The sequence below is a fragment of the Sphaeramia orbicularis genome, chromosome 10, assembly GCF_902148855.1.
Source record: "Sphaeramia orbicularis chromosome 10, fSphaOr1.1, whole genome shotgun sequence".
Lineage (NCBI taxonomy): Eukaryota > Metazoa > Chordata > Actinopteri > Kurtiformes > Apogonidae > Sphaeramia > Sphaeramia orbicularis.
The window spans coordinates 18,191,223-18,205,170 of NC_043966.1; the positions used below are offsets into that span (position 1 = coordinate 18,191,223).

The 13,948-nt window shown below is 36.9% G+C and overlaps 1 protein-coding gene across 4 annotated transcripts in view; it reads right to left on the reverse strand.

Annotated features, from left to right (window-relative positions):
- Window positions 1–13,948, reverse strand: part of pde6a (phosphodiesterase 6A, cGMP-specific, rod, alpha) — a 55,194-nt gene that overhangs the window by 3,970 nt on the left and 37,276 nt on the right. For all 4 annotated transcript variants that reach the window (XM_030146258.1, XM_030146259.1, XM_030146260.1 and 1 more), the window contains 7 exons: window positions 13,500–13,607; window positions 13,005–13,114; window positions 11,081–11,168; window positions 9,741–9,841; window positions 8,158–8,265; window positions 8,002–8,065; window positions 4,063–4,137 (listed from right to left, as the gene is read on the reverse strand). In XM_030146258.1, the coding sequence (XP_030002118.1) occupies window positions 4,063–4,137; window positions 8,002–8,065; window positions 8,158–8,265; window positions 9,741–9,841; window positions 11,081–11,168; window positions 13,005–13,114; window positions 13,500–13,607 (654 nt within the window). The remainder of the gene's footprint in view (window positions 1–4,062; window positions 4,138–8,001; window positions 8,066–8,157; window positions 8,266–9,740; window positions 9,842–11,080; window positions 11,169–13,004; window positions 13,115–13,499; window positions 13,608–13,948) is intronic.

The following is a 13,948-nucleotide window of genomic DNA, read 5'->3' on the forward strand; positions in this document are numbered from 1 at the left end:
CCAAAATAACTTTCACTTATTCCATTGGCAGATTTTTTTGCTTGAATTACGCAAAAAAAAAATTAAAATTATTTGTACCCCATCTTTGCAGACTGTTAACTGGGGTAGGCTCCAGCATCCCTGCAACTGGACTTAGCAGTTCAGAAAATAAATGAATGAATGTTCTCCCTCTTGATTTCTGGCATATTTGTCATGTTCTGAGTATAAATAATCATTTTTAACCACAATTAATTATCTTTTTTTTTTCTCCAAGTCTCACTCAAAATGAAAAATGAGCTTTTAAACTTAAAATGAATATTGATTTGACATTTATCATGATAATTATGGACAACTGACATGAACATTTAAAAAACAAAACAGAACAATGTAATACATCAAATCAATGGAAACTCCTACAAGCAGAAGGTGTAATGTGTCCCCATATTTTTGTCCATATAGTACAGTCTAACCATCTCATAGACCATTACATTTAGGGGATATATAGAATAGAATAGAATAGAAAAGAATAGAATAGAATAGAATAGAATGCCTTTATTGTCATTATACATATGTACAACGAAATTAAAAGAGACAACTCAGTTCAGGGTTCACACACATTTTTTGAGGTCAAATTCGAGCACTTTTATGAGTTGTTTTCAAATTTTGCAGAATAGCACCTTGTCACTGAAGTAAAATACATGTGCACATATATTCATAATACTTTTTTTCACTTTTTATCACAATGATGTACATTGTATTATGCTATAAACATCTAAAATTATGTTTTATAATAGCAAAAAAGTTTAGAAATTAAAGAACACAAAGTTTTATCTCAAAAAAAAAAAAAAGGAACACTCGCACAGAGCCAAAGATTAAGATAAAAATTTACCTGGAGTCGACCTGAGAACACCCACTGATTTTCTTTTTTTGACAAAGTTTTATTTTTAAAAATGTATCACCTCTCTGTAAGTAGCTTTGGCTTGCCATCTAACCTGATAAATATTAAAAAATAAGAATAATAAATCACATTTCAAGCACTTCAACTAAAATTCAAGCACTTTTCAGACCTTGAAAACTCAACGTTGAAATTCAAGCATTTTCAAGGATTTCAAGCACCCATCCAAACCCTGTACGTTTTTTAATTAATCCGATCATTTTTATGCCACTATTTTAGTTTTGAGAATAGTCATATAAGGAGAATGAAGAGTGAGCTGGTCAGTATTGTGAAATAATCCCTCTGTCAGGGTTGATCTGAAGCCCTAACCCCAGCAGCAGGGCTTTAGATGTACGCTTCAGGAAGTGTCAGAACTTTTGTTGCAGTTTGGAGCCTTCAACTAAAGGATAGATTTTTATGTATTGAAATTTTAAATTGAGAAGAATAAACCTGTCACATTTGCAAAAGCGAGCTCTAATCCATTAATGCCTTTTAACTGATTCACATCGATGTGAGCGTCTGACCACACTGCAAAAATCAGAACTGTGACAAAAGAGGAAATTCATGCTGGCTGTAATTGCCGGGTAAAATTGCCCACCTACACTTCCTGATAAAATTACTGAAAAGTCAGAGCTGTGTGAAGTCTTTTTTTTCCCTTTTCTGACCACAGTGAGTCACGGAATCGACTGCTGTGAAAATACAAACTGATCAAAATGAAAAGTTTTCCCCACCGACACAGATGCAATTAAATTCAGAGCACCGTGAGGTGAGTGACTGTGGGACGGTCTTCAAGTGTTTCAAGGACGTGAGGGAATGAAAATGAGAGAAGGAGACTCCGAGGCTGAGAGGAGGAGGAGAGGGAGCCAGGGGAGGGTACGGTCGGCTGGGTTAGGGCCACGGCGACCGCTCTTTCTGTATCAGTGCTCCACATAATGGCCTGTACATCGCTTACCACCGCTGCCGCAGGGAACTAAATCTTTTCATTTCTTCTTCCAACTGTGATTTTGTCTGTTGTTCTGCTTCTCTCTCATCCTGTCCTTCCCACTCTCCATCCTAAATTGAGGCCCCAAGGAGAGTCTTATCCTGCCATAATTCCCATGATTCCTGTCCTCCCACCAAGTCCTCTTTCTCCTTTCTAAAACTTTAGCTCACTGGAATAAAGTGATTTGAGAAAGACTGAAAAGAAGAGCTGAGCAACATATCAAATTAATTAGAGGAATATTCATTTTGGTCTTTGGAAGTGTAAAACCATTAAACTGGATTGTTACAATATGTGGAAAGCAGATATCTTCAGTCACATGGTAAAGTGTGGGATAGCTCCTACATGTACAGTTACGGAAAAAATTATTAGACCATCAAAAGTCATCAAAAACAATGGTTATGCGATCAAGTACTAACTCCTGTGTGTATCATGTGACTAAAACAGACAGAAAAGAAAACATGGAATGCCTAAAAGCATTGTTTTTGTAAGTACAGTGCCATAGCTATTGATGTAAGAACTGAAGTGATTTTGGTTATTACCAAGAAAACATGGAAAATAGATAGATATCAGCTCTGAAATTAAACTCTTATGAGCTATTTTTGTTGTTATCATTATATTTATCCAAACAAATGTACCTTTATTTGTACCAGGCATTAAAATGAACAAGAAATTGAAGAAAACAAGGGTGGTCTAATAATTTTTTCCGTGACTGTAGGTGCATTTACATAGAGGATTAAAAGGGAGGCTTTCTAGTATCATAATAAAGTTATAATAAAGGTCTGTATGTAGTGTGACCAGATGTCATGCATGTATAAAACTGCATTGTATTTTTATTTGTGTCACATTGAGTTCATGCAGATCTGAGTTACGACGTACCAAAAAAATCAGATACGGGGATGACTTTTCTTTGTTTTTGTTCACTTTGTTGCTTATTTTGTTCAGTTTTCATTCATTTGGGCAACTATTTTAGTTATTTTTGTTATTAATTTATTTGTTTGTTCAGTATTTTGCTCATTTCAAGTCTTGATATTCTTCATTTTGGTTCATTTTGTTCAGTATTTCATTCATTTGTAGTAAATGTGTTGCGTATTTTATTCCATTTTTGTTCATTTTAGTGATTATTTTTTTCACTTACTTGTACCAGGCATTAAAATGAACAAGAAATTGAAGAAAACAAGGGGTGGTCTAATAATTTTTTTCCATGACTGTATATTCACTGTTTTGAGTCATGGTAGTACTGTAAACTGTGATGGGATTATTTGTGTCAGACTGACTGTTAAATGGAGAAAATTAGGTTTAAGAGTTTTTGGCAGTGTCTGTTATTCATATTGGAAAGAAATGAAATGAAACACAGAGTGAAAAAAGGATCATAATTTCATCAACTATCTTTTGCAGAATATTCTCAGAAATTTTAGACTAGGTGCAAAATGTAATACATTGTCATGTATTAAAAATCAAAGTAAAAGTGAGGGTCACTTTCTTCAGTTAATTTCTATACTGTCACACAGATTACAATTAAACCGGAGACACAGGTTCCACAATTTAATGAAATCATATTGAACGAGTTATCTATACACCAGTCAGTACTGAAATTAAATGCAGAGCTTTTAGTCCAATTTTAAGGGCAACAGTGCATAAATTGCTCAGTGGAAGACGGCCTTTTTTTTTTTTTTTTTAACTATGAATTCAGACTGAAAAAAGTGTATAAAGACAGAACAATGAGATGATATGAACAGTTATAAGTTTTTACATTTTGCTTTGTATTTGTTTTGCTTCTTGTGACATATTTATTTATTTATTTTGGTCTTGTATAATGGTTTTGCATCATTTCGTCAGGTATATATTTACCTATGTTTTGTACAGTTTTGCACTTGGTTTTGTATTCATTATTATCTTTTGATGTATTTAGTTTGGTTTGTCTGACTGTATACAGTATGATTTTATAGCTAGTTGTGTACAGCTAACCATTAAGGCTATTATTATTTAGAAGGGGGCAGGAAATATAAGATTTTCTTCATCCTGCTCCTTTTCGAGCATGGCTGTGTATATGTTTGTTGACTTGATGATTATTGAATGTCTGCTGATGAAATGCACAACCACGAACGAAATAAATGAAATGAAATTGTGTGTTTTTATTCTCTCAATCCTAAACTGTTCGTATTCTTACAATGGGCTGTTGCTCTAGGACTGTCCTTTCCAGATCTCCCTGCTCCCAGAACTCGGCAGCTACAGACAGCGCCACCTGGAGGACGGATGAAAACATTTGACAAGTCAGTAAATATGGATTTATTGTGGTCATGCCATCAGCAAAAAAAAAAAAAAAAAAAATCAGAGAGACACTTAAATCACTCCAAACAGGACATTTTCTATGAGCTGGGTAATTCTTAACCAATTCATTTAATCTAGTAAATCAGTTCCGATTGCCTATTTTTCTTCCAACAATATAAAACATTGAAAAGCTTACACTTATAGACAAGATGCAGACAAAGAATGCATGTAAGTGGTTTCTGAATTAGATGAGGGAATGTCATTTATCAAGTTTCATTAAATTATCCATTCAAATGCAGTAGATCATAAAAACTACTGTTGGAGTGCGATTTTCAGGAGACAGAGCAGCATATAATTGAGCAGGACCAGTTCCCATATACGGTCTGTTGTTAAAACCATCTATAACACTCTCACAGTGTCTCATAAAAGAGACTCTCATTCACTGCTCACTGAACACTTTCAGCCTTTGTATTGTGGGGATATGAAAGCCTGTGTTCCCTCACTAAAATGGAGATCTGATGAATAATATGTGGATTCTGTATTCAGGATAGGAACCCTTATTTTAGAACCAGTTAGTCATCAAGCCAGTTTTGGGGGAGCAATTGCCATGAGGCTGCTGCAGCGTGTAGATTCAGTGTGAGTGGGAGGCAAGAGTGAGAGAAAAATAAAATATAAACCATAAAAATGTCAGCGGAAAATCTTATCAACAATAGAGTAGCTATAGCTTTTGTCTCTCCGTAACACCCTTAAACAGTGCTGCCTGACATCAGTGGAAATCCAACTAACTTCATTGTTTTACGCTTGAATCTGACAACGTTATCATTTTTAAGACCTCGGAGATTAATTTCTTTTGTCTCTGAGAATTTCTGCAGCTCTTCGCTCATGATCAGAAGCAAAACAGTCTCGGAGGATGCATCTACAGTATGTTATCTCTATATTCTAAGAGGAACGGTTAGTCATCAAACTACTTTTGGAGCACGTGTTGCCGGAGGGTGGTGGACGATGTAGATCCCCTGACAGTGTGCGTGGGATGTGAAACTGACTCACCAGGTGCAGATAAAGGTGAAACCAAACCAAAAAAATAAAGTGGATATCCTAATTGGCAGCAGTTCAGCGCAGCAGGAGGAAAAATCTCAGAACAGTCTCTTATATTGTCATTAATCTAGTGATATATACATTTCATAACTATGCAATTTTTTATGTATAGATACTAGGAGATGTAAGTTAGTCTTTTCCTGAAATGAAACAAACAAGACTCAAATAATAAAGCTATGACCTGTTGGAAATGTACACACACATTATCAGCTAATGCAGCATGTGAACATTATAAACACGGTGTTATTTCAACTGACTGTCAAAATAACTGGCTCTGAGTTTTAGTTTGAAAAGGAAAACTCAATGATACTGTAATGCAGATGTGTATAAACAATGAGCTTTATACTTTAATCAGCGGCTGACACAGTTTGTGGATACATGACAATCATTCATTGGTGGTTTTGGCCAATGTAGATGTGTTCTGATATGGGACTTTCCATGGCTGGTGAGAGTTTGAAATAACAATACTACAAACAGTTGTGCTCATAAGTTTACATACCCCAGCAGAATTTGTGATTCTTTGGCCATTTTTCAGAGAATATGAATGATAATACAAAAATTTTTCTTTCACTCGTGGCTAGTGGTTGGGTGAAGCCATTTATGTGCCCCCACCCTACTGCATCTTTACATACTAGAACTACATCCGCAAATGGACATCTATCAGTAATGGTGCATCTACAGCCTGTCCATCCATGGGAGTGGATCTCTCCTTCACTGTGGTTCTCCCCGAGGTTTCTCTTTTCCCACTGGATTTTTGGAGTTTTTCCTTGCTGAGAAGGAGGGTCTAAGGACAGGGGATGCCCGGGACATTAATCCATTTCCTTCATCTACTGTTTATTTGACTGTTTGTTTTCATATCCAACTAATTCTGTAAAGCCCTGTGAGGCAACCTTTTTGTGATATAGGGCTCTGCAAATAAAATTTAATTGAATTTATTATCAAACAAATGTGTTTGCTCTTTTTAAATCATACTGAGAACAGAAACTATCCAAATGACCCTGATCTAAAGTTTCCATACCCTAGTTCTTAATCCTCTGTATTGGCCCCTTCAACATCTGACAGCTTGAAGTCTTTTGTGGTAGTTGTGGATGAGGCACTTTATCTTCTCAGATGGTAAAGCTGCCCATTCTTCTTGGCAAAACACCTTCAGTTCTTTTAAGATTTGGGGTTTTCTTGCATGAACTGCATGTTTGAGACCTCCCCAAAGTGGCTCAATGATACTGAAGTCAGGAGACTGAGATGGACACTCCTTCACCTTCACTTTTTTCTGCTGTAGCCAATGACAGGTCGACTTGGCCTTGTGTTTTGGGTCATTCTCATGTTAGAACATCCAAGACCATCCCATGAGCATTTTGTCAGGGTGTGTAAACTTATGAGCGTATGACCCCTTTAAGTACGACTACGCAGAACTCCAACCCAGCTAAAACCATTAGTGTTACACTAAGTCTGGTAGAGTTTCATACTGTGTTCCACATACAATTATTGTAGATAATTTATTTATCAAGACGGGGGTAGTTGTTTGTTTACCTGTTTACTAGTTTCAGCTACTTCCTGTAGCCTTTGTCAGAAGCCTCACAATGATGTTGCTGTGACGTGTCTTATAAGATGTTCAGGAGGGTTGGACAGACTGCAGGGAGGGTTTACGCCCCCTGCTGTCTGACCGCATCCCAGGTGTGTGATAAGGTGTATGCGCCATCATCCCTGTTCATTGTCTTTGGAGTGTGTTTCCATATCTCAATGGCCTCTCTGATTCAGTGATGGTATTTGTTGCTTTCAGCACAAATAACCCTGGTGTTGTTCCAGTCAATAGTGTGGTTTTCTCTTTTGCAATGGTCGGGTAAACAAACAACAACCCCTGTCTTGATAAATAAATTATCTACAATTAGTGTTACACTAGCTTGACTGTTCTCTATGTTAAGTCACATAAGTTTCTCAGCTTTTGAAGAGAACTGAAAAAAAAATCTACCTACATGTCCCTTATCAGACCATTTTCCTACGCCTCAATTTATCTGTAGTTGTTAACTTTCAAGTTGCACTTTATATTACTATTGCTCATTTTATTCTGGGTACGACGTTGATGAAACTGCTGCGAAGGTGTATAAGGATGTGAAGCACAAAAAAGTCGTGCATCAATTTCATGACTGAAATAAACCGTAATATGGCAGCTATACTGGTGTGCAGATTTTTTTTCCTTTATTCACTTTTGACGTTCATTGTCCAGCACCCAGCAAGATCAGTGTATGGGTATATATGGGTCTATTCATGTCTTTACTCTTTATTCTTTCTAAGAATGTCACGCAGGCAATACTGAGACACAGCATATGCTCCCGGTAAATTGCAGACAAAAGTAAAAAATATCACTCCAGCCGCGCCTGACGAGTAGTCGGAGATGTTTTCTGTCGATATTGATATGCCCGTATGCAGGCTCAGAGGCGATGTCTATATTACATACTTTACTGAAATAAAACGCTGAGCCTGCTAGGTGGTGATGAGGGGAATGAAAAGCAGCAGGTTGCTTTTGATGCATGAGGCCGTCAGGATTCACTGCTGAACGCCGCTGAGAGAAATGGCAGCGGTGACAAAGTGTCATTCGGTGTGCGCTTTATCACAGGTTCGCTTCTTACTGAGACTCTGCCAGAGCCTGTGTATGAGTGTGTGTCTTATTAACATGAGCTGCTGTGTATTGGGAAAGTTGGATATACATTATCCGACTATAGCGGACCTACGAAAGGATCGCACACACCTTGCTCTGGATCTCCCATGGTTTAGCGATGGCAGACAGGTCACAGGCTGTCATCATCATGGCCCTGGAGAACACAACACCCATGAGACAACAGTCCACATATACACACAGACTTCTGTTTAATGAATATTTGTGTGTATGTGTATTGGTTCCTACATGACAATCTCCTTGCGGGTGGTCTCCAACATCATGTACTTGGTCCAGTCAGTCCAGCTCTCATAGGTCTTAGACTGGTCTACAATCTTCTGGAACATCGTCCTCTTTCTGCACAGAAACAAGTCATTTGTTAAAGGAATACATCTTAAGTGATATGCTCTTAGAATGCTGACATTTTCATTAGTCTTTTATTTCTCTTTGTCATTCAACTTTGACGTCAGTGAAGTTTTTGTTAGTTTAAACAAATGCATCCAATATTACTTCAATCAAATGCCAAGTTTTTTTTTTCCAAATATAATAAGAAAAAGCTTGATTTACTGAAACTGAAATTGGTTGGATGAGAGAAAGCATGATGTTTTATTATTGTACTTCATAATCCATTAACATTGGAGGAAAACAATGACAATTTTACATGCAATTCTACTATTATGGTTTGTGTTTCCACTTTTTCTAGTGGAACCAAAGGCTCCACATTCAGGTTTAAGTAAATAAATTTGGGCTGGATAATAGGAATGTTCAAGACTACAGAAAGGCTGAAGGAAAGAGGTGATTTGAGGAGGAATCCTAATAATCAATCAAACAGTCAGAAAAGGAGATAAACAGACAAGGAGGCACAGTTGACAAAAATAACAAAACAAAACATTGCAACTTTTTGATCACACAAGAAATGGGAAATAAGTGCCAGTTAAAGTGTAGTCAGTAGACTAGGGGTAAGTATTTAAGGTCAAATTTGTAAATGGATAAAATCTATGAGTGTACTGATTTTAAGAAGGTGCTGTATTCTGTTCCCTGAGTCAGCTACATTAATAAAACTCCTAACATGTGTTAATGTCATGAAATTGTACAGTTTATTGCCACTTACTTGGTTATTTACCGGTTAACAAATTAATTGCAAAAATGATAAATGAAATCATAATATATATAAAATTTTGAGTGTTCATATAGTATATAAACCCAAATGTATGATAAATTAACCCATAAAGACCCAGTGCTACTGTTGTGTTAGTTTCCAAATTAATATTTCTCTCCATTTAACTTTTAAGTGATTTATCATCATTTATCATAATATTATACTCTCTATTTAGCTTTTTTTTTAAGTAAAAATCAGGCATTTTCCTAGATTTATTTTACTGATCATGTATTTTAATCATCATGCTGACCTTATATTTGAGGATTATCATACCAAAAACTGAGAAAACTTGGAAAGAAAGGGATTTTTTCAGTAAAATCTATCATTAACTGAACATAAACCAAGTGTGTCCATCCACTGTCATTGATCCAACTCCATGGGTTTTACTGGTGAATCAACGTTGTAGAAGATGATGGTGTTTCCATGGTAACTATGAAGTTTCTGAACGTCCAAATGGGTCATATCTGATGACCATGAAAAGACGAATAACTGTCTTTGGGTCTTTATGGGTTAAAGTAACATTTCATAAGTCACTCTTCCATGGCTGTTAAGTGACCTGTTTGTAAAAGTTCCTTCAGGTCATTCGCGTTGTTCATGAGGTTCAGTTAAAAGTTAAAACAAACTGTGTGATCCGTAACAGCAGGGTTCCTGGTTTATACATTGTTGTACTGACTTGAAGTAGAGAGCCAGGTCAGTGGCGATGATAGCAATGTCCATGAGATGAATGACAAGGTCATGCTGCCGACGGTTCAGGTTCTGATAAATGTTTAATGACTGAAACACAAAGGAAAGTCCAGTCAGTCACTTAAAAAATGACCATAAATGTCAAGGCGTGTGTATGGGAGGGGCTGGCACACATTTATTATCCTGTCCACAATAATATGGATTGTTTGATGAATTCCATACGGAACTGGCATTTCAGGTCAACTTTTTCAAATTGTTTACGTAAAGGTTTTTTTTTTCCAGTATTAGTTTCTTGGATTTTCCATGCCTTTATTAGATAGTTCAGGCAGAAAGAGACAGGAATGTGCTCCTGTGTATGTGTGCAAATAGTACATGTAAAAGAAAACTTTTATTGCATTTGATTGGGTATTTACAATTTGGAGGGCAGGTGTTTACAATTTTGGGAGCAGCTGTGTCCTAGATGGCTGGAGAGTCAGCTTGTGACCAGTGGGTCGCTGGTTTGATTCCCTAGACTGGCAGAGAATTGTTGGCTGATGTACCTTTGAGCAAGGCACTTTACCCCGATTTGCTCCCTGGGCACCTGATACAGTGAGCCCACTGCTCCTTGTATGCAGTGTGTGATGCATGCATGTGTGATGTAGTGATGAGGTAAAGGCAGAGGACAAATTTCGGTGTGGCGCATGTTTACATGTGTGAACCTACAGACAGAAATAAAGATTCTCCTCTCTTAAATGTCAGAAATTAACTTGATATTGCTCAAAGTTACTACAACAACTATTATCTTATACATAAGCCCCCACAAACTATCGTCTGTTTAATTGTTTGTAGTTATTTGCTGAAATAAATATATATACAGATTTTTTAACTGAAAATTCTATTTAAAATGCATATACTATTCAGTTTAGCTTAATATCCAATTAGTGTTGTCTCTGTCTTTGTTTTGGGTGCAATTATTTAATAAAATCTTTGACTTGCGAAGAATATAAAAATGAACATTTGTATAATTTGGCATCTTCACCAAAAATGTGCCTATTGTCAGAATCCAATGCCTGGACTTTCTATAAGCCAAGAGTAAAACCCTGAAGTGCAGTGTGACAGAAGAACTTTCCCAATTTTTCTTCATTTAGACAAAATGATGGCAGAAGCCCTGTTTGAGAAGACCCATTAAGTCAGATGGAGTAGGTAGGAGATGGGGCGGGACTTGAGGTTCATTTATTGCAGTAGTACATTACTGCATTACTGTATATTGCACAAATCTACATATATTCTCTGTGTTTGTATGAGTGCATATTTCAGACTATATGTGTGTGAATGTGTGATGCTGCGTACTTCATCTCTCAGCAGTGTCTTGCCAAAGTCCAGATGGTGTCTTTCCAAGATGGAGGATCCATGAAGCTTCGCCAGAGGATTACCAGACCTGGAAACACACACGCACAGACAACATGTTGGGAGGTTACACTGTGATAAATCATGCATGGTAAACCCCGGGTGGGCCTGGCCTGCTGCGTCTGCAGCTAATAGCGGTTCGCATTAGCTCATCCATCAGCAGGTGGAGCAGAGCAGCTGGAGGTGTATCTGGTCAATATCAGCTCATTGATGTTCTCAGTGTGTGACGTTACCTTCACCTGAAGAGCTGAGGTTACCTCGTCTGTGCAAAGGAGGAGTGACTGCTGTCTCTTTGGAACAATTAATAACTTGGAAAAACTTAACAGTCCCATTTGTCTTCTTTCCAAAGTGAGAAAAGTTGGTTCTTATGAAGGAATCAGGTCATAGCTACATTTAATAGTATGTTATATTAATTAATTTTATTGTATGTGTCCTTCTCCTGTCTTTTTGGATTTTTGATTAATTTCTTTATATGTATTGAACAATTAATGCATAAAGAGATTTATGGTCAGAATGGAACCTCAGCTGTCCTCACAATTTTCTTTTGTTGTTCAGTTTAGTTTAACAAATATGGACCCTAACACACCTGTGACATTGTTTCTTAATGAATGGTTCAACCTCCACGTTCCACAGTACGCTACAGAACTACTTATCAAGTGAATTATTAAAACTACTTTTTAACCTTAATTTTTAACCTGAACTGTGACTTTGTCCCTAATGACTTCATGTCTTATTTTTTTGTTCCCGTTTTAATTAGTGCTCTTTAAAAATAATACCAGCGTATTGAAGTCTGAGGGGACAAGAGTCAAAAACACCTGATTCCACAAATTCTGACTGCAATTACAAGAAACGGAACTTTTTACTGAGGTCATGTTTGTCATAGAAATATAGCATAAATAAACTTTACCTGAAATTATAGAAACAGTGTGATACAGAATCAAAGGATGGCAAAAAAGTAGTAATATGAACCGTACTTGGTTAAAACCACAAATTTTCATTTTACACAATATGCACATTAACTGTAACTTTCCTAAAATGTAAATATTATTATTATTACTATTATTATTAGTAGCAGTAGTAGTAGTAGTAGTAGTATTAGTATTATAGAAATAATAATAATTGTAATAATCCAATCCAACTTCATTTGTAAAGAACTTTAAAACAACCGCAGTGGACCAAAGTGCTGTACAGAAGAATAAATAAAACCTAAATAAAAGAATAAAATACAAGAATAGATACTAAGTCCTTGTTAGTTAAATATGTTGGACGAATGAGTGTTTTAGCCTTTTCTTCTCTAATAATAGCATGTACTCACCTACAGGGGTTGGACAAAATAATGGAAACACCTTAAAAAAATCAACAAAATATAATTTAATATGGTGCGGCAATTACCGCCTCAATTCTCCGAGGTATTGATTCATACAACTTGTGAATTGTTTCCAAAGGAATTTTAAGCCATTCTTCAGTTAGAATACCCTCCAACTCTTTTAGAGACGATGGCGGTGGAAATCGACGTCTTACTTGAATCTCTAAAACTGACCATAAATGCTCAATAATGTTGAGGTCTGGGGACTGTGCCGGCCATACGAGATGCTCAACTTCATTAGAATGTTCCTCATGCCATTCTTTAACAATTCTAGCTGTATGGATTGGGGCATTATCATCTTGAGGTGAAGGTGTTTCCATTATTTTGTCCAACCCCTGTATATGTAAGGTATGTAAGTGAAACGTTTAATCTAATCAGTCCTAACTTTATGTAAGTTTATGAATAATATAAATACATTTAAGTTTTAATAACCACACTTCAGACATGGCTCCTCTCTGTTTCACTGTATTAAAACATGTACCTCCCCCCTGTGGTTCTTACTTCATCTGATAGAGGTTGTTGGTTCCTCTGTGGTCAATATCATGGCAGAAGCCGGCGGTGACCATGGCCATCGTCTCCAGGTCAGTATAGTAACGCTTCAGGTCGCCTGTCTGAGAACACAAACAGTGGAGAGGTGAGGTGATTCAGTTTATTTATGGGATCACTTCAAGCATGCATTCAATATTTTATAGTGTGAAACATGCATGAAGTATGTGCATATGCATGGAAGCACACAATTATGCAAAGTAATTTATACTGATTGAAAGTGCACATACATAGAGGTTGAACAGCAGAGGCAGCACAACCACCTGACTTTAGAATAAATGATCAGTTCATCAGTAGATAGACTGTCCACCAGCAATATTAATATTACAGCAATATTTCACTACTATTCTTGATAATATAATGGTAAGAATGTCACGGGATAATAAAGGAGGGAGGTAAAGAGGACAGGCAGAGAAGACAGTGGAAGAAGAATGAGTCCATGTGTCTCACCATCAGCAGAGTGAACATGGTCTGTCCAACATTGAATCCATGTCTCCAGTTGTGGTAGGTGATCTTCCTGTAGCCTTTACTGAGAGAGTACATGAACCTCACCAAGGCCTGCAAAACATTTTGGACATTTTATGATCACACAAGAAAAGAACACCTGAGTAGGAGCCACTGCTGCACTGGAGAAATCTGGACAATTTATCATATTGTTGATGCAAAATACTACCAAACACAAATGAGTACAAAAGGCATAGATGGTAGAGTTTCAGAGTGAAGGAAATGAGTTCATGGACACTTCACTACCAGGATGTCCCCCATCTCTTCTATGATGTCCCCAGTCTCCCTTATAATGTCCTCAGTCTCCTCTACAATGTCCCCAGTCGCCTCCATGATGTTCTCAGTCCCCCCTATAATGTCTCCAATCTCTTCTATTGTGTCCCCAGTCTCCTCTG